The sequence below is a fragment of the Haliotis asinina genome, chromosome 3, assembly GCF_037392515.1.
Source record: "Haliotis asinina isolate JCU_RB_2024 chromosome 3, JCU_Hal_asi_v2, whole genome shotgun sequence".
Lineage (NCBI taxonomy): Eukaryota > Metazoa > Mollusca > Gastropoda > Lepetellida > Haliotidae > Haliotis > Haliotis asinina.
Window position 1 is genome coordinate 6,250,249 of NC_090282.1, and position 25,227 is coordinate 6,275,475.

The 25,227-nt window shown below is 40.5% G+C and overlaps 2 protein-coding genes across 5 annotated transcripts; both read right to left on the reverse strand.

The window, feature by feature from the left end:
* Positions 1 to 4,218: 4,218 nt before the first annotated feature.
* On the reverse strand, positions 4,219 to 6,934 carry LOC137279171 (uncharacterized). The gene is made up of 3 exons (XM_067811659.1): positions 6,773 to 6,934; positions 4,887 to 5,049; positions 4,219 to 4,660 (listed from the first exon to the last, which is right to left on the reverse strand). The coding sequence occupies exons 1-3, from the start codon at positions 6,815 to 6,817 to the stop codon at positions 4,503 to 4,505; spliced, it is 366 nt and encodes a 121-aa protein (XP_067667760.1). The 5' UTR covers positions 6,818 to 6,934; the 3' UTR covers positions 4,219 to 4,502.
* A 7,211-nt stretch (positions 6,935 to 14,145) lies between these two features.
* LOC137277369 (melanin-concentrating hormone receptor 1-like) lies at positions 14,146 to 23,153 on the reverse strand. Of its 4 annotated transcripts, none has more exons than XM_067809072.1 (2): positions 23,003 to 23,153; positions 14,146 to 16,838 (listed from the first exon to the last, which is right to left on the reverse strand). In XM_067809072.1, the coding sequence occupies exon 2, from the start codon at positions 16,836 to 16,838 to the stop codon at positions 15,828 to 15,830; it is 1,011 nt and encodes a 336-aa protein (XP_067665173.1). In that variant the 5' UTR covers positions 23,003 to 23,153; the 3' UTR covers positions 14,146 to 15,827. The 4 variants fall into 4 exon arrangements, with proteins under 4 accessions (XP_067665173.1, XP_067665172.1, XP_067665174.1 ...); XM_067809071.1 differs by having other exon boundaries at positions 22,824 to 23,153; XM_067809073.1 differs by lacking the exon at positions 23,003 to 23,153 and adding an exon at positions 21,486 to 21,597.
* Between the last annotated feature and the right edge of the window lie 2,074 nt (positions 23,154 to 25,227).

A 25,227-nucleotide genomic window follows, 5' to 3' on the forward strand; every position in this document is an offset into this window, starting at 1 on the left:
TATATATAGAGCACCGTTATAAATATGTATTGGTTGGTGAAAAACCACCTTCAGCATGTAGTTTCCCGCATCGGATTTGATCATTCAGGGAATCGATTATCAGACAACTGGATATTGGCTCCACCCGTTACTTTATTCCAGAAAAGTAACAAATCAGTACCCTCAAACTACAGACTAATTATCCATTTATCCATTCTTGGAAAATTACCAGGGAGAGCATTTCCAACTCTCACTGATATTTATTCATATCATTGTGGTGGATCTGTAATTCCCAATAACATCTGCAACTTTTTCAGGGCCTAAATGACTGTAGCAAAGGTTCAAAACAATTTTGTTCGTTTATTACAATTTACTTGTGAGAAGAATTCTTTCAAAATCTCTCTTGTTTTCATTACCTATATTTCAGAAAATGTTTCAGAGGTATGACATATACCGTCAAGAATATGAAGACATGAAATGATTCACTCGGAGGTGACTTGTGTAGTAGCAGGTCTCCTCACAGGTTCTCTAAGAACGAGTTAAAAATAACAATGGGTTTAGATTCCGTTGGTCGAAAAAGTCAAAATAACGGAGATAACTTTTTATACTGGTCACTAGAAAGACACGGGGTGTTCGCAAGCCCTCGTCTTTAATCGTCTGGGCGTAATAATAATTATCATACAAAAAGAAAGTATTGAAAACACGTAAATAGGTCTAGTCGCTAACATTAACGGTCCCCTTACCTGACATTTTCATATGATCTGCCTGCGGATGTCTCCTGTAGGCCCTAGGGACGTACAACTCCGTCCAGCAGCAAAGGTATACACTCCTCTGATGTAGTCAGTCCATCGTGATACATTCCCAGAATCAATACATGTTAATTAGACCAAGATACCTGTGCGCAGTAACAGTATGCTTGGAGTATTACAAGGTACATGGATTTCCTGAAGCGGATTGTAAGATCTCCGGTCAGGTTAATTACGAAAGTCCAATTAACCTTTTACAAGTATACCTAAAAGGGTTTCAATTAGGAGATAAACATCATGTGTTGGCCAATTTCCGGGTGTTATTGAGTATTTGAAGCACGGGAATGCATTTGGAACCGACGGCGTCAGCCGGAGGTTTCAAATGAAATATTCCCGTGCTTCAAATACTCAATAACACCCGGAAATTGGCCAACACATGATGTTTATCGACATTGTAAACACAAAAGTAAACCAAAGGGGTTTTAGTGTCTGCACTCGTTTACATCGAATACGGACACAGCAGTGAAGTGTCATCAGCTGGCCGTTTCAGCTGGTTCTCATGGTAGCATCTGGAGTTGTTCATTTGTGACGTCATCTTTACGTCACAATATGATTTGAATGACGTCACCACTGTTGATGACACAACAAAACAATTGTTTACGTGTCAATACGCGGTGAATAGTCTTTCAGTTTCCGGGAATCTAATACCATTTAATCATGTTTTTCAACCAATCAGATTACAGAACACAGTAACTTTTGGTTTACAATGACCGATGAATGATTTACACAAGGACAGTATGAGAAGAGGTGTTCTCGCGCTGACACTATAGTATCATGCTGCTTACCTCAACTATAGTTGGTGGGGATGGGTTTGGGGTTGGGTTTTTAAGAGTTAGTATTACGTGCTCTTGAGAAAGAGGTCTTAAGGCGAGATTTTAAACTTATGAGAGAAACAGATTGTTTAGGGACGTGTAGACAATGTAGAGGAGCTGTACGTCAATGCGAGATGCAATAGGAAGCCAGTGTAGCTTGTATTTGAGAACACGAGATATGTTATCTGACTGCTATGTTATCTGATTTTAAAGAAACAGTGCGAGTGACTGTATTCTGATCTTTAGTAGATGACAACTTTTGTTATCTATTATAGTGCCAATCTCGCCTGCTGAATATTCGTCGCATTATATAGTAGAATAATAATTAAAAAAACATTAAAAAGATACCTTTCTTTAATAGTGCTGATTGATGTTGTCAGTCATCAACTTTTGTGTTGACAGTTGTGTTTGTAAAAACAGCCCCCATCTTTTCGAACAATAACCCGAGGAAACATGAATGAAAGAAAGGTTGTTTTGTTGTGCTGGGGCCAAAGTGAAAGTTAATTGTGTTTAGAAAGAAACTTTGTAAAACATAACCTAACGACCACTTCTTTTCTAAGGCAATATGTGCCCTATCTCTAGTGTTGAAAGAATGTCGAGATGAAAGCTGCCATATTACAAAAAAAATAGAGGAACAATTATTTACAGCAGATGCGAATTCTCTCATTCTCATTCTCTCTCTCTCTCACTCACTCTCTCCTCACTTTTGATAATACTCGCACTATAATAAATCAGTTTAAGATACTTGTTAGTAGTTGTTATTTAGGAGATAAACATCATGTGTTGGCCAATTTCCGGGTGTTATTGAGTATTTGAAGCACGGGAATGCATTTGCTGACGCCGTCGGTTCCAAATGCATTCCCGTGCTTCAAATACTCAATAACACCCGGAAATTGGCCAACACATGATGTTTATCTCCTAATTGTAAACACAAAAGTAAACCAAAGGGGTTTTAGTGTCTGCACTCGTTCACATCGAATACGGACACAGCAGTGAAGTGTCATCAGCTGGCCGTTTCAGCTGGTTCTCATGGTAGCATCTGGAGTTGCTCATTTGTGACGTCATTCTAACTTTACGTCACAATATGATTTGAATGACGTCACCACTGTTGATGACACAACAAAACAATTGTTTACGTGTCAATACGCGGTGAATAGTCTTTCAGTTTCCGGGAATCTAATACCATTTAATCATGTTTTTCAACCAATCAGATTACAGAACACAGTAACTTTTGGTTTACAATTCTTTAATTAATTTACTAATCTAGCAAATGACCATTTGTTTGACATTGACATGTTGACAGCTAGCTGTATCTTAATGCGATCCTACTCTCACTATTTCCTTCAAGTTTATGCGTGCTATGTGACATATAAGAAGTTGGTATAAGTTTATATTTATGTATTTGTGGCAGACTCACATGTATATATATATTTGTATATAGTTCTTCTTAAGTATCAATCATGGCACTGTTTCCATTTGATAACAATGGACACTTATAAGAATCTGACCAATGTTTTACACTTCATTTTACTCTTAGTCCATAGCTCTGCATAGTAGGCCTTACTAACACTCAGTCTAATCTCCACTCTTTGCCACAGCCCTCAAGTCATTTCTATTGTTTGCTGATAGGCCAAGCTGGCCACTGTTTAACACAAAGTTCAGATTTTAAACTCAGATGCTGTCTTGTTTCGTTGAGAGCAACACATAACTACGGTCGTGTGATGATTTAAGGTTGGTCCATATTGTATAAAATACTGTATATATGGATATAATATATGGATATGGCACGTAATTCAGACTTGATATACCTGTAATGTAACATATCCTATTAATATGTGTAATAGATAAGCTATCAGATCACTGTGTTATGGCAATGTTTAAGGATTAAATGCAAGGTTATTCAGTTAACTATTAACTAAATCTCAGGCATCTTATAAAAGTAATCACTAGTTCGTTTGAATGCATGAATGCATATGTTTTAATGTGTGTATGCATGTATGTTTGAGACGTGTGGTTAATTGATGCATATGTGGTATATTATCCGTGGTTCCGTGTTTGATTTGTGTGGCGGATGCAGTTGTACTCTTAAACCTCACTTTATAGCGTATCACTTGTCTATATACTCTTTGCATACATTATTATTTGCCATGCAGATCTGTGGTCACTCAGAAGGATATCTAGTTCTATCAGCTTGGGTACCACCAACCTGGTATGTAATACCTAAATGTACATCATGGATGTATTAATTATAACATTTCCTGAAGGCACCTATAGTTTTTATGATCGCTGCATATTTATATCGATGTTATGTACCATTATACCTTGTGATATAGTTCAAATATATTTGATCAGATGAATTCTATATATTTACTGAGTGGTCTAAATATGTACATACATTATCTACTTAATAGTATTTAATATATTTCCTGTGTTCTTTCAGGCTGCTTAATAACCAGAGTAAAAATAAACACGTCAGCCTCACAACCCACAGCTGTTTGTATTTGTTGTCAACGGGATGCAAGCATAATGCTGTTATATATTCATAAATTCCTTATCTCGGAGATGACATCCAATTTTCTAAATGTTTTACACATGCTTAGAGTGATAAGGACAATATTTACCTTTGTTCGATCTACACACTTTATTGACATATGAGCTGATAAAACAAATCATGGCTTTTCGAAGGCGATGGGTTTTTTATACTGGTATCATTGTGTTTTGGATGTTTTCTGATGTTTTAGTGAAATCCATTTCTCATGTGACTACTTTCATTGTCCTGGAAGGGTTTACTTAATTTACACTTTTGTGATTGATCTCTTCATGCATTGATTAAAAACGGTTTGTCAATTAGGGTACTGGTGTTTGGGTCAGAAAGCAAAATAACTCAGTTTGTCATTACGTGTGTTTAATTAGACGAAGTAGATGCTGACGCAGCAGTGGTTGATGCTATCATTTTGGTAGCAGGTGCCCCGGACACTGGCTGGGCGCAGCGACCATAAAGCTGGGTGTTGTAGCCTGGCTCGATGGCAATATCCAAGGAACTCTCGTCAACACACTGAAGACCTGGTTAAACATAACAAGAATTTGTTACAAGGATTTAATAAAGGCAGCTACATTCGTCCAACTGCATAGGACACGGGGTTCCACCGAATCTTTCAGTTGTGTAATGCGCAGTGTCAACGGAAACCGTACCCCCTGGTTATAGCGATACTAACAATAACGTGCATATATGATGTTCTCACACTCCAGAGCATGGATTACACTATACTGTATTACACGGTGAGCCTACCTGTAGCACACATGCTGGCACAGTTGGAGTGGGTGGTCACTTTCAGCTGACATCTTGCCAGAGATGGGAGACGACTATAGCATCTACTGCTGAAGAATGATGACACACAGCATCCATCACCACTGCAGTCCTTATCGGTGCTGCACCCACCCAGGATAAACGCCTTAAATAGAAAATGATATCACTTGTCACAAATACGTCAGTGACACACACCATGTAAAGTAGTGTAGGGCCTTTGATTGACTACAGTGTCTAAATAGTGAAAGGACAAGGAAATAATACGGTCCCTGCTTGACCAGTGTCTGAATAGTGAAAAGGGCAAGGTAATATACGGTCCCTGCTTGACCAGTGTCTGAATGGTGAAAAGGACAAGGTAATATACAGTCCCTGCTTGACCAGAGTTTGAATAGTGCGCTTAAACTCTTGGATCACGAACATGCTCAAATTAAAATTTCATTTGAGAAATATTTGTGGGTTTTGTTTGCCAAGGAAAGGCAAGATGGCATCCGTCTGATTAAGCTTAATACTTGGCACTCAAACTTTTAGATTTATGAACCAACTTTTCTTGTAAAATAAAATTCTGCAAACCTCCTATAATTAATGATCACGATAGGTTTCCCCGCGCTTCATTGTGTTCCGACATTTGGTACGTCTAGAATATTCCTTTCCATCAAGGGTATGAAAGTGCATCAACAACACTGGGATATACCCAGGTCATTTCCATATATATCAATATAATATCTACCCAATATTTAGATTATTCCCACATATATCCAGTACATATATCGGTTATTCCCACATACCTAAGATATTTCCACCGATATCCGTTAGTCCTACATGTCTATGATATACTACTGTGGCCACAGCGTTTCCAATAGTTAAGATACTGCAATATATCCAAATAGTCCAACATTTCAGTGGTATTACAACACCTCTTGGATAGTCCTGTACACTTCCTGTATTCCGTACATCTACACGTTTCTTATCTAGGATAAACTCGCACGTAGGTCCGGGTTTCCTTGAGTCCGCCTGCCCTCCAGGGACCTTAAAGAAACCTGAAAGTACTAGTTGGTTGGTTTGGTCTTTCACGCTACACTCAGCAACATTCCAGCAATATGACGGCGATCTGCAAATAATCCAGCCTGGGCCTGACAATCCAGCATTCAGCAGCATGAGCATCGATCTGCGCAATAGAATCTACCAGGTCAGCCAGCCTGACCACCCGATCTCGTTAGTCACCTCTTACAACAAGCATAGGTTACTGAAGACAAATTTTACCCCGACCCTGCTGTGTAGGGGAAGGCTGGACTTACCATGAATGGAATCTAGGTAGGTCTTTACTAAATTGTTGTTGTGTTGTCTGAATGAAACGCCAATCATAATGTTTGCTGTCTTAGACCGAGTGAGGTGTATTTTGACAAGACTCCAATATCACATATGCTTAACCCGTTTTCATGCGGAAAGATTTGTTAATTTTGCTTCGGGGGATTGGAGAGGTTTCTTACCCCTCATTATGAGATCTGGTCATGTCAGCATATTGACAGACATTGAATTGAATTAGTTGGGGTTATATTTTCAACAAATATAACAATTGGATATTAATATTTTACAAACAACAACATTCTGTGACAAAATTGTGCCCCGGCTGTTATTTTGCGAATACAATACCACCTCTTTCATAAATCTGCATTCATGGTTGTTCTGTATGATATTCGTCGAGTCATGGTTAACAACAAAATTTGTAAAATGTTATCTCTAGTGAATGACTCATGAGGAACATATGTTCCGTATTATTATGTGACCGTATTACTGCATAAGACACAACACTAAGTTTTTAGGCTACTCGTATACCGACACGACGTCCCCCAACCACCCTCATTACCTACCTTGCACGTGACGAGGGACAGAGCGAGGACCAGCAGGACCTTCATGATCAGGCGTGATGACAGAAAATGGCGATGTGATCTTTGCGTTGGAACGACAGTCTTTGATTCGTGGTTTCAGAGATAAGGGTTGAGAACCCTGGTGTCGTGGAAGCCAACACGTGGCTGGTTACGTTGGTGGTACCACCGGTAACCGACCTTCAGGCACTTATCAAACGGTCACAGCATTATAGAGTGTTAACCGAGGTGGGGTTGGCGATGCGATATGTCATGTTACCAGCTGTCGGTATGTTTGGAATCTCTGGCACATTCTGATATACTCCAACTATGATCTGTAAATAATCCAATCTGGAGCAAACAATTAAGTGATTGACGGTTTGGATACGATTACAATGATCAACCAATTCGAGCAGCCTTACCACCCGATTCCGTCAGTTGCCTCTCTCAAGCCAGTGTTGTTGAAGATTGTAACCCGGATTGCCTCAAACGCTAAGCTTATGTGTACCACCTACGAAGGTTGTCACAATAGAACCATGCCCAACCAGCATGAACGCAACGCTGACAAATCTGTGTAAAATCACACCATTAATTCAAACATGTAGGCATGTCCGTCCTAGCTTAGACACAAAAGGAAAATATTTACCAACAACTCCAATTTAGATAATGCATTCAGTTGCTCCTTGTCAAGGATATAAAATTTGAGAAAACATGTGGATACCAAGTTCGGATAAATTGGTTATTTGGTGGCCCAGAGTTACGTTAATATCCATAACAGGACATATGGACTGAGATGAGTTTCACTAGGGGCACCCTTTCCCAGTACAGGACAGTTCTGTCACTGGTTCTGGTGGAGTCCAAATCCGGGCTTTCAAACCTCCTCTTCTAAGTAATTGACCTAATCGCCATCAGACAGCCAGTGATATAACCAACTCTGCCACCGCGGATGCATGGTCATAAGTAATATAAATATACTTTATTTACTTGAAACGTGAAAGGAGTGTCCCTCGGTACGCCTGTCCACGTGCTAGTAAACATGCAACGAAAACAACAACACAAATCATTAAAATACAGTGATAATGAAAACAACAACACAAATCATTAAAATACAGTGATAATGAAAACAACAACACAAATCATTAAAATACAGTGATAATGAAAACAACAACACAAATCATTAAAATACAGTGATAATGAAAACAACAACACAAATCATTAAAATACAGTGATAATGAAAACAACAACACAAATCATTAAAATACAGTGATAATGAAAACAACAACACAAATCATTAAAATACAGTGATAATGAAAACAACGCAAATCATTAAAATACAGTGATAATGAAAACAACAACAAAACAAATCATTAACATACAGTGATAATGAAAACAACAACAACAACACAAATCGAAAAAATACAGTGATAATGAAAACAACAATACCTATCTAGAAAGACCACCTTTTCTTATTTCAAACATAGTGTGCGTGAGACGTGATCCCAGATACGGTATTATAACAGAGAATGTGAAATGTGGGTTTTAAGGCTGGGATTTCGCCATTCTCGGAATGTTCAGAAGTTTGAAATATAGCTTGGCAATCGAGACCTAAAAGATGCAGAGAGAGCCTAGAAGGAGGTGTACATATTCACTGTTCTCAAGTGTATAGATATTCCGGTTTGTTCCCTCTCAACACCCAAGTTGTAATATTGTAAATGTCTTATACTGATCCTTTGTTCCTGTTGATCGGGGTTTAATTGATTGAATTTCAAATTTAGGAAACGTTATTCCTTTGTTGTTGCAGTTATTGTTTAAAGAGATGTATAGTCTGATTTGTTGGTCTGGCGATCAGTCTGGTCTGGTGGTAAATATGAGTCATATCGATCCCTGAGCGTTTGATCTCCTGAACTGACTTCTCATCCGTTTTGGCTGAATGAAAAACAGTTTACAGTTACGATCTTTAATACGCACTTAACATTTAAACATAATTGTTAAATGTCTTTTTATTTACGATTAAAAATGTTCAGAAGATTTATCATCAAAACCCGTGTACCACAGGAGATATCGCTTGAGTGAGATCAGGCGATATCTCCTTGGAGATATCACTTGCCAGTAGATTTTGCGCAATGCCCTCGGTTTTAATATCAATTCGAATGGATATATTTGATATTAGAAGACACTTGGGTGAGATTCTCTATTCATCGGAATCAATCAATGTTGATATGATATTATTGAATGTTTTGAAAGTGCATCACCGTTTGCACTTCTTTACAACCATAGTTTTTGGAATGTAGTCGCTTTTCAAAGATGAAAGTTGTATAGTATGTATTTCACAGGGGCTTGTATTGCTGAAAATAAAACACCATGGGTCCAACAAGCCTACGGTGATGTCCATATGCATATAAAGAAGGAAAGGGATGTAACGCGCACAAAGTTGTCAAACACCCCACTCTCAATTATGGGCGAATTCTGGGTGGGAAATTTTGGAATACACAGCTGCAATAATACTGAGATAAAACCAGATAAATTCCCTTTCGAATAAATCCAAAATTATCAAAATTGGTGCATTATGTACCGAGTAACTTCGCTTGAAAAGCCAACTTTTTCATTTGTACGCGAATAACCTGCCCACGAAAATCATCGCCTCTCGGAGAAGAAATACTTCGTATTTCACTGTCCTTCACCCTCAGTGAGCTTGCACCAACGACGAGCTGCTCTCTGATTGGTCAAAAACAAAACATCAGTATTATTTTCATTTCGTGGCGTGATATATTGAGTTGGTGCGAGCCTATAAAGGGTGAAGGACAAACCGCTAATTTCACAATAGATTCGTGTATTGCAGGTAAAGGAATACCCTATTCCATTTGGGAGTTTGTAGAACGAAAGCGGAATATCTAGCGATTACGGGAAGGTTATGATTTTTCGCCGACCGGGTGTTTTAAGTGAAATACGTAGTATTTCTTCGCAGAGAGGCGATGATTTTCGTAGGTGATGCGGTTGCCTAATAACTTCATTCAGTTAAAGGGGCACTGATGCGGAGCAATTTCCGTGGACTGGTGTAAACTTTTGTTATTGTTTTTCTCCAGTGAGTACCCGGATGATATCCCAGAATTCGTGACTGGTTCGTGACCTCTGCTGCGCAGTCCGTATGCGCAACTAATAGTTTAATTACAGACAGATCAACTGAGGTGAAGTCATTTTTACTTCATTACAAATGTATTATGAAAACAAATGAAACACTTTGAAGGTTAATCATCTGCCAGTAGTAGAAATGGTAAAAAACTATTAGGATGGGAAAATACCGAAGCCAATGTACGTCTCTATATTTTGTCTCATAACCCTAATTAGTTTATTGTCATATTTGTATGATTTTGAAAATTAATAAAAGAACACACGGTCTGCTTATACTCATAGTAAATTTCTAACATAACAGCAACATTTATACATTGTATAGACTGCCAATGTGGATCCTATTTCACACACATACGCGATCTAGTGTGTGTTTTCTGTCATATCGATTCTGCTGAATGCTACAACAAATAAATTAAAACAAAATGCAAATAATGAATGTAAAACAGACTAATTTTATAGCAACAACGTCAGAATACTACCTTGTTCAGGAATGTATTCATCAATATCCACGTAAAAGAAATCGTATTCCATTCATCTGCAGCTGGTAAATAATCCTGCTCTGTGCCGTGTGTCTTACAACTGTCTCATTTGCGAAAAAGTAACACATCGTTTCACGTCTTCCGTTGGTGAAAACCTGATAAACCTCTCACTGGTCACCCAATATAGCACACCTGGCAAATAATTGTATGAGATCCGCTATTCTAAGTAATTTAGTTAACCAATAATGTGCAATCAATCAATCAACGCAAGGGTGTGTTAATTCTTTGAAGGGAGGATGTTGTTTTTACAATCGCACTTTACGACAGGGTGCAGTCATCTACACACACTGCTTATTGACAAAAGTAATTAATCAATCACTGTGTTATCGGTTAATCCTTTGATCGATGTTTGTTTTTGTAACTCAGCTGATAAACCCTCTTGCATCACTTACATGCACTTATTACATAACATGCAATACATTTGCCGCTACAGACCTTAATTTATAATGTTGAGTATTTACTCCAGACAGGAGAAATGCCAAATGGGAACCTTTGTTGAGTAACCGAAGTGGTGTTACTACTAATTATACCTGTTAAAAATTCATTAATTGACCATCCAGAGAATGATGACAAATAACACGTGTAGGTTTACACCATCAAACGCGAGTTACAGCAAGGAAGATGTAATCTCTGTGTCTCATGCAGCCTGAAAACACTTATAGGCCGAAACTGTTTTGAGGATACCAACGGAATTTCGTTACATAAGGAATACATACAGGCATTTGCTATGTACTTGGGTAAATAGGTGAAATAAGGGGGTCGGGGGTGGGGGGTGTTTACGTAAGAAAATTGTCAGATTTCTCTACCAAAGGCAAAGTCATCGTTTATTGTTTACGAATTCAAATAAATCAACAGTGTGTTTTTATTATCACAAATAATAAACCATTGTAGCTACCATAGCTACCAAAATTTACGTATGATATTTGCTATCACAGCTGAACCAACACTCAAAATTACCTAAATATAAAGCTTTGCAATCTTCCGGAGTGAAACAAACGGCTTGCTACGTGCCTGTAGACATCATATTTTCATGTAACATGATTAAATATCGAGGTTGAAAACAGAGAAATAGGATCAAATGGAGTAACTATACCATCCAAGTATCCGAAAAAAACTACACTGCTGGGATATTTTGTTACGATCAGACAAGGAATACCATGGATATTTTTAAATAAAGGAGCGGGCGCTGACCAATTTGCAGTTTGGTTCCGTAATTAGAGAGTTGGCGAGAAACATTATTCGCTCCGCATCAGTGCCCCTTTAAGAGTAGCTCTACGGCAACAGCTTACTAAGATTAACTTTTAGCTTCTGTCCATTTGTGAATTTCGAGATGTTGTTAATGGGGAAGAGTAGGATAGTCAGCATTGCGCATGTGTGCGAACTCTTGGTTGTGCCTGCATTGCGCATGTGTGCGAACTCTTGGTTATGCCAGCATTGCGCATGTGTGCGAACTCTTGGTTATGCCAGCATTGCGCATGTGTGCGAACTCTTGGTTGTGCCAGCATTGCGCATGTGTGCGAACTCTTGGTTATGCCAGCATTGCGCATGTGTGCGAACTCTTGGTTATGCCAGCATTGCGCATGTGTGCGAACTCTTGGCTGTGCCAGCATTGCGCATGTGTGCGAACTCTTGGTTATGCCAGCATTGCGCATGTGTGCGAACTCTTGGTTGTGCCAGCATTGCGCATGTGTGCGAACTCTTGGTTATGCCAGCATTGCGCATGTGTGCGAACTCTTGGTTATGCCATTTAAGAAGAAAGTTTAAAGAAAACCTGGAACAATAGCCTTGTAGATTATTCATACACATGACAACATAATATGGAACTACACATTCAACTGCAACCATGCTTTACTGTGAAACAAGGAGTTGATGCGTGCAACATCTATTTTAGGTTTATGGAATAGCTGGCTTATGAGTTTGAAGAGTTACCCAAATATTTCGAAATTTAATAATGTGCATCTGAGTCGCGTCTCCACATTGAGTCAAATCCTTGATAACATTGACAAAAAGCACATAATTTCGTTTCTTTGAATTTCTTTATAGGTTCAGATCGAAATTGGTGGTGGTGCATTCGAAAATCCGTATGTGTTCCTTTCCATGTGCCATGTGATGATAATCATGCTGATACATTAGGTCAACCAGAAATCGGACACAAAGTAACTCGAAGTCAGTGTGTGTGTGTGTGTGTGTGTGAGAGAGAGAGAGAGAGAGAGAGAGAGAGAGAGAGAGAGAGAGAGAGAATCACTATTGTGTCTCGAAACAGCTTGAAGAAAATTGTTCTTCACAGAGGGCGTCATTCTTTTAACGTATACTTTTCTATCGTCTTGAAGCAAATGCTTAGTAAATATTGTAAGTATGACACCTTGCGATGTTTACTGTTTTGACAAAATGAATATAGAGGTGATATTATCTTTTTGCACTCTTCATACAGTGATAGGGCACGAGTGAACGAAGCGCTCGTACAATATAGCCTTTACTAAGCCGACTCGTACGTGATACGTGCTCAGGATCACAAGTGTTGATCTTAATCTCTGGCCGATTGACGAGAACCTATCCCAGTATAGAGGTTTCGGAACACGACTTTTGGGGACAGCCTTGTGCAATGCTAGTTGAAGCTGGTAGATGTTGTATTCCTGTTAAACATTATAACATGACTTAGAAGTCTTTTGGTATCATTTTAGTTAGTCAGGGGTTAGGCGAAGGGGCACTTCTGAGTCTTTCCTCTCGTATGAAGTAAATACTACCCTCCTATGGTCCGTCAGTTGTCCCACCTGACCATCATTGTACAACACGTTACTTCAGTTCTCATGCCTTCTCAATAATCTATTACTCCTTAATCCAGTAGGCTGATGTCGAACCAAGGTTTTACGTGAGCCCATGAGCGTGTGAAATGACATCATGTTATCTGAGAGACGGTCAGAGGTCACGATCAGCTCGCTGTCTGTCAATATGACCACGGGCGACATTTGATAGACAGCTGTATGACACACACTCGTCTATCATGTACCGCCCCGATAAGCAGCACCTTGGAGACGAGGGCGTGGTCCCGTTCACACTGCAGACTTTCTTTATCCACTGATACTAAGTTCCTAGTTCTGGAAACTGAACCTTGTCACCCCACGCATAACGCCACGGTAGACTGTCTTTTGAACGTCAACAGAATAGGTACAATATATATATCTAGTCAACACACGCACGCACGCATGCGCGCCCCAGTTTAGTCTGTAGCACAGTCCCTGAACCACATTCTTTTCCGTAATACCTAGCCCTCCCTGACATGCCAAAGCCCTAAATGAAACACGTCTAGATTTTCTGCCAGCACACTGGTGCTTCTTTTCATGTGACATGGGTTTAATTGTTTCCATTACACATATATACATTCAGCCACTAAGCGTAGTCCTTAAGAAGCGCGTGTATTTGAGAGAGAGGAGAGAGCGTGAAAAAGTTGTGGCTGTTGTGACACCAATGCTCGTAAAGGGACAGAATTTCGTGGCTCCCACGGCTGTAGAAGTTAGTCGGGTACGTCCCTGTACAAACTAGGAGGTGAAAGCAGGTCGTCACGAATGCGGCGAGATCTCGCCCAGTGAGGTCTTGATATCTTCATAGGAACTCGGTTTTCCGCCTCTCTATGTGGATAACCGTACCTTATTTCTGAATTACAATCAACCATGCACCAACTAGACTTATATATACACACAAAAAAACAAGATGTATAGTTTGCTCTTTTATTTTAAAAAAATTATATTTACCAGCTGGAATTACTGTGCAGCTCGAAAAGCAAAGCAAAAACGCCACGCAATTAGAGTGTGCACATTAACTCAACATGTGAATATCTATAACGTAGGATTGTCAGTCCAACGGTGACATACATCTCTTATCTGGACTAGAATACACATGACAAGATAAATATCCACGTAGATATTTTCACTTGTTACACTGTATAGGTGTGCCCTCATGCAAGTATCCACTATAAAGCTTCAAAACAACTGACATCGTTATAGAAGTCAATCTAACTTGATCAAATCATTGCTAGCGGCATATAATGGCTTTTCATTTCTTCAAAACCAGTGAGACGAGTTATTTGAGAGATTGAGTACGATATGACCTAGGGTCGAGAGTAAACCCACTGGCAGTTTACTGCTCCAAGGTATGCATATATATACACAGTATTTACATTCCTGACAGTGACGGATCACTCTGCTGTGTTGTTCAATGCACGCAGTTAGCGTCTCCAGCACCAGTGAGACGACTAGGACAGGCGACTGTCATTTTCCAGCGATTAGCATTCTTGCGAAAATATTCCCAGGGTCAGGAATCGTTTATTACGTCAGAGAGGCGTAACTGATGTGATGCTAATAACGATCTGGCGAAAATGTACTTAACCTAATGAGTAGAAGATATAACCATTTAATGTACGTTCACCGTGCAAAATATACTCTAACCATGTCAAGTATCGCATACCATCGTTTGTATTATTGTATTCAGTTGTATGCAGCCAATGGAATATGTTAGTTTCCTATCCCTTTAATTTTACGGGAGATACATTTTAATACGATCTAGTCAGTGCACCAAAGTCACAGAAGCTTTAACCAACCTGTCCACAACGGTGAAGCTATTCTACACTATCTATCAACTATACCATGTTTCTTAATCTAAGCTAATGTTATCAATACAATTCCCCGATGTGATGTACTTCTAAGTTCAATAATGTTTATATGACTGACAGCCACAGTCTATTTTACCGACAGACTGACTAGAAATAAAACGGTATATACTGATCTCACAGCACGGAGGAGGGAAAAGGAAGAACCGGCTAACTAGTAATATGAGTGTCAAAGGTCAACAAAGGATCACACGGGCCTTGTTTAGTATGCTGGCCAATAAGTACTGAAAGACACATCAGTGAGAATTTGCAATGCTCAAGGTTGAATGATTTGTGAAATGAAAATGATGAAAAATACTGAATGATGCAAAGGGAAATACCTGTCTTACATAAATCGTGTCAAAATGTACAAAGCAAGCACTGGACAATATCGGTTATTGGTTGTTCCATTTCTTAACGTTTAGAAATATGTACGAGATGAAGTAAGTGTCATGAACTACTACCACCTGTGAGAACAAGTGACAGATGAAGGGTAATGCGACACTGAGCTAAGCAGAACACAGCAGCACCTATCCCCAGCTTTAGAAACGCAGGACATCATGCACTGCTCTGCCTTGCTATGAAAACAGTTTGACGAAAACGCCCCCATTACAATGTCGGGGTGGTACTCTCTACGCGTGTAATGTTCAAATCACACAATGTTCAATGTCCTAATGACCATCAGTTGCTGCACACATTGCGGGTACTTGTTATCGTACGATCTCGACATGCGTCGTCATCTTACACATCTTCACCTGTACCGCAGCAACATGGTATCCTGTTGAGACATATCCGTGGGTTGGTCGTCGGAGATGTCGTCATCTTCTTCATCCGCAGCTCCGGTTGGCCGACAGATGATGGCGGACTTGATGTCGGTGAACCACAACCAGATGAAGGGGAACACAAGAGCTTTAGCAGCCCTCAGCCACACTGACACCTTGAGTGCCTGGAAGAAGTCGAGACAGTATGGTTGGTCGCAGGACGTAGTGTACCTCAGGAGGCTGATAACGAAGTAGGGTACCTCAGGGAAGATGGTCATGAAACACACAAGCACAACCACTTTGATTGACTCTCCTTTGAAAGATATAGGCTTATCTCTGCAGTCATACATCAATTCCTTGGGTGGTATCTTCTTCTTATTAGTGCTGCACAGGCCGGACAGAGTTGCTAGGATGAAGAGTGGGATTGAAGGGAGCACAAAACAGATGACATGGGCGCAGACGATGTTCCAAAGGTTTACCTCCTGCACGCAGCCCATCTCTGGGTCTCCCATCTCGAAGGACTTAAAGAACAAAGGAAGAGCAAGCAGGACACCAATAACCCACGGCATGATCATCAGCACCACAGCAACAACAATCCTCAGCCACTTAGTTGTGACCGGCTTTTGCATGATGAACAGGAACCTGTCTATGACGAGTGCAATGGCTGTCAGCACCGACAGCGCAGGCTGCAAGTAGTCATTCAGGGCTCTAACTGTCATTCGTAGAACACACTCATCCTCCGAGCTGTCCAGAATGAGGTGGATGACGGTTGGCATGATAAACCCACCCATCATGAGGTTGACCAAACAGATGTTGACAATCAGGAGGTTCTTCAGCTGCATGCGGAGTGTCCGCTTGGCAAGGATGAGGACGATGAAGAACAGATGACTGCCGATGATCAACATGGCTAGAGTAAGCCACACGATGTATGTGGCGTGCCATGTTGTCAGACTGCCGGTCCTCTTGTCGGCAATAGCCCGCTCTAGTTCACGCCACTGCATCTGGAACACAACACGAAAAATTGAACAAAATATTCATTAAAAACTCGAAAGTATTCACTTTAAAAATGACGCTTACTTTACAACAAAGCCCTTTCAGGTTTTTCGTTTGATACCTGGGAAAAAGTTCCCCTGTGTAATATTCCAACACTGAAATAAGTTCATTGTATGTTTTTTGTTACCTGTTCTAGATTATCGAATGTATATTTACGGTCAGGTAAGCATGTCAGTTTGTAATTTTGGCTTTTGATTGGGTGGGGATTACGAGCCTTTTAGTGATACCTGTTTTTGCAATCACGCTCTCCTGTAAAGGTATACTTACTAAGAACGATCAAGTCGTTGGATTCCCTGATACATAAAGACAAGGAGGGGTAAAGACACCATCCACAGATAAGTACGTAACCGTACTTTAGAATAATTGGACCGGAGGTCGAACAACCGGGCATAGTGTCTAGTAGACCACGAAAAATGATAAACGAGCGCGCCAATTGCTACCCTACAGAACAGATATCACTATGTTCGCGTTAGTTTTAATCTGGTTGATAAGTAAGTATGGTGACACTCCATCAAAGTGTTAATAAGGAAACAAACAATGCATGATCCATGACGAGGGAACATAGTGGACAACCAGCACAAAGACCCTCGCGTGTTGAGATAACCTACATGCCACGTTGTTGTTGTACCTATTTCCTGGCGTTTATGCCGAACATGACCACTCACGTCAACGACACATTCTATATTGGTAAACACTACTCTAGGCGGGACCTATATTGACACTGGATAAATAAAGCATCTTAAAGCTATGTTCAATAATATCGCCACACACGCCATATGGAATCTAGATGTGACTTCAGAGTTGAAACAGGAACCTGCATTTGTCAACGTGAGTGAAATAAATGTAGATTAGTAAGAAATTCTGTAGTAAAACAACCCACCGTCATCTGTAAATACGAGCACATAAAACATTCAACTATGAGGACATGGCGTCTATGTAATTTCCTAAAAGGACCAAGCTTAATTACATGCATGTCGTGGCAAACGTTTCGTCGATTAGTTGCCAATCATGAAACGATGTTGTTTACTCCAACAACGACTTAACCGTCTTCCACAAACATTATAAGGAATTCGTATCCTAAAAAACATACTCAGCAAACTTAGTGAAAATATATGTTCTTACCTCACCAAACGATGACAACGAAACAATGGACATGGGGCCAGTAAATCCCCCCAGTTAAATGGACCGGAACTAACACTACATTCGGTCACAATACTTAAAAAAACATCACACAAATCAGCATCAATGGTCACATCACATTTGGAAAAACAACAACATAAAACATGTGCGAAGAGCATCTCGTGCATCTTACCTGCGCCATCTTTGAAATAATTACTCCAGAAAGAGGCTAAATGTCCAGTGACCTTGTGAACCTGAGAATGTGTACTGTGCCTTTGTTGCCCACCTGGTCCTAGCCAGACCCGATATCAATCTGGGACCTATCCGCAAACATGTTTCAGCACCGTGGGCACGAGACCGTGAATGACATAACCCAGGCTAGCAGCGCAATGAGGAAATCTACACACTGCTTTGTCTGACCTGTACCCATTACGTAACAACCATATATAGGAAGTTAAAGTTTAGGGCCTGTCGCTAAGTCACCGTGGAGGTGGCAGACACCTAGTACATGGCAAGGCTGTGGTCACGCTACGGTCAGCGGTGATGGATAGTGAGCGGTCTGCCCTCGGGACATCTATAGACACACCAAACACCCACCGTTAGTCAGAAAAAGTCGCCATTAACCACTTATAAGTAAATTACCAAGCGTTACTGGAGCAGGTTATCAACAAAAAAGCGCCCCCATCGTGCTTTTGGACATTTTGGATAAACCGCCAGGGGCTAAAGGGGAAAGCAAGGTACCTGGATGGGCTAAGTTCAGAATGAGACAGGTAAAGTAAAACATACAGGTTACAATAGTCAAATAAACACCCAATTAAAAGATAACACTGGCGCTACCCAAACAAGGATGTAAGACTAAAAAACAATATCACGTGAAGTGACCCAATCACGCCAGTATCCACGTCACTGACCCCCTACGTTTTTTAAAAGTATATATAAACCAGCTGTATAGTCACTGAGAGGTATTATAAAATTCAAGCACGATTAATATTTACATTACAACACGATCTGGGTTCCTCTGTGAAGGGGTTATTCCACATGACATTATATTTATATCTACCATAACACTGACATGATGAATTTCACCGTAGGAGACGGTTTGGGGAAAGAATTTTTAAGGACTAAATGGCGACGCTTGCTATCGTTTTGGTGACAATCCTTCAAAATACAAGGATGTGACACTCCCCTGTCCATGGTCCTCACTCCCCAACTGTAGTAAGTCTGTCTACACGTGAAAGTAACAACAGGGACGAGTCAAGTGGTGTACTAGAGACACAGAAAAAGCTTCACGGACCATGGATTTATTCAAACCTGATCATGCAGTTTATAACGTAAAGAGAGAATATGTAAAGTATCCCTGACATCTTCATAAAGAATAATGCATGACGAACCACTGGATGTAAACAGCTACCACGTAATTAGGGTGTTTGTCAATGTACTCCCTTACTTCGGTTAGGGAAACTGGTGGTTTCTAACAACTATGATAAGATCATCTGTTTATATATATCGAACACTACATGTATGTACACGTGAGACCTTTTGTATTTACGGGGCATATATTCAGCCAAGGTTCACTGTATGTGTAATACATATACATGCAGGCGTGTGTTTCTTTTAAAACAAATTATTTTAAGATGGCCAGAGGTTAATTGTGAAAATATGCCAATGTCTTGATATGAACGTTTTAAACTAACTGAACATACACTTTGACCTCGGGGGAGTGTAACGTCAGGAGATGACCAAACTATAGTAGCTACCCCAAACTGACATGCTGGGTGTTCTATGACGAAATGAAGGTCTTGTTTATGAAGACGTTACAAATGTGACCCCACTGCTGACACAACATCCCCACTCACACACACGCACAGACAGTACTAAATACAGGTGCACAAACATATTCTTATACACGCATATGTTTGATTATGGCCTTTTAACCTCGCCATTGCACGCAAGTGACGCAGCTGTATGCTGTCATGTGATCAGTCTTTCGTAGCCAGTATTGTTATAGCTGACGCACATCTGTCAACTCTTTCACATTCTTCCAAAATTGTGTTTAGGAGTCAGAAAAATTGTCTTGCTGCGGAACAGTCTTGATTTTATCAGCCCACTCGTACCGAACTCTTCCGCTGTAGTAATTTGGTGGGTCACTCGTACCGAACTCTGCAGCTGTAGTAGTAATTTGGTGGGTAGCTAGCCTACAAATTAAACCGTTTATTCCATAATGGGTGAAATGTAAGAAAGAGTTTTCAAGAGTTGATCGTCGTTAATACTCCATGGGTTTGCTCACAATACATCCTCCGTCTGAGGCAACCTCACGCGTTACTGACGACAGTTATCACTGCCTGGTTGGTGTGCACGTCCAGTCGTCGTTCACACCTCAAACCTATCACGCATTTGCTAACAGTGCATCATGTGTGGCAGAGATCAACATTTTGGGTCCAGTTGTTGAACCACGGCAAGTTAAATATAGGGCGTCAGATCCAAAGAATAATGACATTTACTGTCCAGCCAAACACACTGTGTGGAATACTTGTACATGTACTCTGTTACATTATACAGCTGTTACGTAATATTCTGTCGCGAGGAAACTCGAAAGCGTCATGCGTGGTTAGGTTCAAGCCTCACCTACTTCAGTCAGTCTCCTATAGATAGTGAGAGGCAATATTCGACCATCACCATCGCCAGTGCTTGGTTTAATGACCAACCATGCGGAACTAGGTACTCTTTCTCTCTCACAAGGTAACAGGTCAAGCATTGCTGCACATTCCCGTTTGATTGCCCATTCAGGCGGAGATGCTTTGAACTACAAATACTCTCACAAGCATTTATAACCATCTTGACTTTCATCACAACTATTACAGACTTGCTTGATACACACGTGCTTTTCTAGGTTAAATTTCATGCCAACAATGTAAAAATCATCTTATGCACGTGAATGTAGCAAATGACTTAGTAGGTATACGTCAACGTCTATGGACGTCGCCATGACAGGCGGATAAAAGCGACTGCAGCGGGGAATGCACAAACACAGGAAATAATGACCTGTGTCCCCTATGTGAAACTGTCTGTTCTAGTTCTGTCGGTAATATTTGTTGTAAGCGGCGCAGCTAGCCCTCAATCACCGCCCAGTACTAATGTAAACAAACTTTTACTGTCAAGCAAACTACCTTGCCGCTTTTCAACACTGGCACATTTAATTATCGATAACTCAAAATCTGCAGAATAAACCCAACAATCATTACCTTATTGTTTTGTAATCGATCCTGTTATGAGTTCTCTGAGTTCACATTTGAATATTTTATCGCGCTTTGTATTGTGGCGTGTTTGTGTCGTTGCGGAATGAAACGTGTGCTCGACGAGAAATAACGGGACTGTGCTGTCTGATGTGCTCCAGTCTGAACTAGACAAATACAGCTGAGTATTGACTTCAATTCACACTTTGAAGAATATCACAACAGTGTTGCGTTAATACTTACCTTTATGTCTACCGGACAAAAGAGGAGTCAATAATTCCCGTTATTGATTCTTGATGTCGAACCATGAATCACAATGAAGTTTAAACAGGACGCACGACGTCCGTCGTACAGTGAGGTCGGCTTCGACTAAACTGTATTTTTGCTTTTGACAAAACAAGCGATCTACGGCGGTGTCAGTCTGACATCACAAACCGATGCTTGCTGCGTTTCCCTGAACGCTAAGGAAGGGGGCAAGGTAGGGGATGGGGGTCTATTACTTGTTATTACCGTTAGAAGCGACACGCAATACATATATTTGTAGCAGTCACCCGAGACTCATGATAAGCTTTACTTATAGCTTAGGGGCTTTCAGGCAACATAGTTACAACTGATACACATCGCGCTGTAATCTGTTGTGTGTCAACCTTTAAGGGCCTTAACCAAGTTATAGAACAAATGAACACAGGGTAGACAGGTGAACATATAACATGGAGTCAAGTTTTCCGTTCCCACACTGGAGACTGACAAACACCAATTAACTTAATAGTAGGAACAAACGACCAAAACTAGTTTACTACAATTATGAACAGTTAAATACCGACTGATAATGAGGGTTGCTATGCCCCAAACAACCATATAGTAGATTTATATTGATAGTGACCATGAGGTTTTTGGTTGGAGCAGCTTCGTTGAGACTATACGACACGAATATTCTTGACAAAGCTGGATAAAAATAATTATACTTTCATAGGCCTTCACGTGACCTGGCTCATCCCGTGTTGCAGTGACACTGGATGCAGACGTGCTCAACTGACAATCCCATATATTTAGTCTTGGAAGTCGCTTTAACATTATATGGTGTTAACGTCCAGTGACCGTTATGTGTTAACTTCAACAATATGTGAGTTTAACATTTTTAGAGTCGACAATGTTATCATGATGTAGTATTGAAAATACAGACCTAGAATCTACACCCAAAATAGACCTACAATCTATCTATCTATCTTCAGATATTTCTATCAAAACATACACATTTGTCCAATTGTACAAATAACATAGATCTACGGGTACATGCTATACCAGTTTAGTGGACATTTATGCTGATGGACTTTGAGATCAGTAGTTGAGCCGCGTAATAGTAATACTATTAACTCACCTTGGCGAGGGCTCAAAACATACAACTCCGCCATTTTGCTTCTGATAATGCAAGGGGTACAAATAAGTTTCTAAAACTTATTCAAACCTCAGTTAAACGCATTGAACGATGATAAACTATCCTGAAGAAGAGTTTGGGTTATGGCTTCTGTTGATATGTTCAAGTTTTACCGTTTTTGTGAAGGTAACACGAACACAACTTACCGTGACAGGCTGGTGAGAGAGTCGTCTGTCACTCAATTTGTCGTCTGCTTGCCTCGTGACGTCACAGATCGCGCGGACCTCCCGGCAGATAATAGTCTGTCTTTGTTTTACAAATCAATGCGGATCGTGGCGGGAGAGTCGAAGATTCTTGCGCGTTATAATGCCCATTGGTAACTCACCGTGTCAACACAACGATTCGAGGCTTGCGGTTTGCGGCATATATCTCGGACAGGTAAACTCCCCAAGGTGAGGCCGAGGGCAGTCCAAGCTCCTCACAGCGTGTGTCCTGTATCGTTGCGCGTGTTGACACAAACGGGAATGTACAACACTGACCCACTAGCCGCAGCATGCACCCGGACTTGGAAGGTGGGTGAGTGGTGAGGAAGTGGTGCGTGGGTGAGACCTGCGAGCGAGTTGTGGAAACCATTTGTACGTGATGCGTTTGCATTTCATGTTAATATTTTCGTCCGTTAAATAAAACGTGCGTAAAATATAGGAACTGATGCATGTTTTCTTTTATTCAAGGTTGTTGAAGAGGATGCTGTTATTGGGGGTTGAGGGTGGATTGCTGATATGGTCACAGAGAGCTGGTGTACTAGATGATTGATTGGAGTGTGCTCTGTGATTCTGATGATGTTTCACTTGAAGAGGATCGCCCACTTACGTAGGATCCCCATATATTATTTTCAGTCAGTTTTATTAAGAACGACTTTTGCTCTGAGGGTTAGCGGTTCTTCTGTCGTTGGTTCATAGTGGTAAGTGGAGGTGCAGGTGTCAGTGATGGCTTGTTGAGGAAGCGACTGACGTAGCTTATCGTAGGAAAGGGAAGGCAATGCGACAGGACGCTGGTTCTGGTAGGTGGCCATAGATCCAGAGTGGAGTAAAGAGGATATGACTTTTCGCGAGTTCGGGTGAGTAATTAGTGAGATGTTGAAGACTCATGAGTGAAAACAGGGCCATTTTCTACCTCCTTTTCATCATGGAGTATATGTGGAATGGAGATATGCTACCCTGTCTTATGGAGGATGGCAGGTTTTCAAATGTACGGCACATACGTGAAGAGCAACATAATAGATAACCCTTGTCCACGTCAGCGATATATCACTGTGAAATATGACACTGTATTCTGACGAGTGTGGGGTGGTCGGGTAGCCCAGTGGTTAAAGCATTCGGTCGTCACGCCGAGGACCCGGCATCGATTCCTCACATGGGTACAATATGTGAAGCCTCTTTTTATGTTCCCACCTTGGTATGGCTGGGATACTGCTGAAATGAAAATGATATTCATCTACCACTCTGACGAGTGTTTGGTGTGTAAGGGTTGAGATCTTGTAAAGGAGCAATACAGTTTAAATTGTAGCACACATGAAAGGTATGAATAACTACATCTATGGCGTCATGAAAGGTAAAACCTTATATGTGCCTATATATGTGTTCCTTTATGTGTTCCTATATGAGCGTCACGCCGAAGACCCGGGTTCGATTCTCCACATGGGCACAATGTGTGAAGCCCATTTTCTGGTGTCCCCCGCGGTCATATTGCTGGAATATTGCTGAAATATTTCTGAAAGCGGCGTGAAACTAAACTCACTCACACACCCCTATATGGGCATAGGCAGGAAAACGTTTCTTATTGTTAGAATGTGTATCAACATTAAGACGTGTCCACGTGTATATGATTGTTTTCCTCACATTCACATAAACCGATGATTGAGAGTATTAAGAAGATGAATATTACGACGAAGAAGAAATAATTTAGAGAAATTAGATACGACACGTGTCCTGGTATATGTAGGAGACGATCCTCTTTGTTGATGCGATGCTGACAATGATGTTTTTGTAGGATCCGAATGTGTCGAAACCTAGGAGATATCTGTATTCGTAAAAGTGCTCTTTTCTACATTTTGGGTGGTTTCCTATTTAAACTTGTTTAGGTTATGGGAGCATTTAGGTGGTGTCTAGGTTGTTTTGCGAGATGGCAGCTCATTTCTCATCCTAAATGTGATTAGAAACGCTAAACATTCCAGTAATTTCGTGAAATGACTTAGGGAGTCAGCCGTTTCGCGTCTTTTTGTGTAACAACAATCAATATACTTAAGCCATTTCATGAAATTTAACTCAATAACTTTCACATCTTAATTTCAACATCACTTATTGTCACTAACAGTTAAAACTAGTGTGGCAGCGACTATTGCACCTCAGCTTGGCTTTGAAACATTGCACTGTTTGTTTGATACTTTCCGTGTCCAGCCAGTCACGCCTCACAAACTCCTGTCCACCACATACAGATGAAATAAAATTTCATGAAATGACTGAAGCATATTGATTATTGTTACACAAAATGACGCAAAATGGCAGAACATCTTAGTCATTTAACGACATGACTGAATCTGTTGTCATTTCA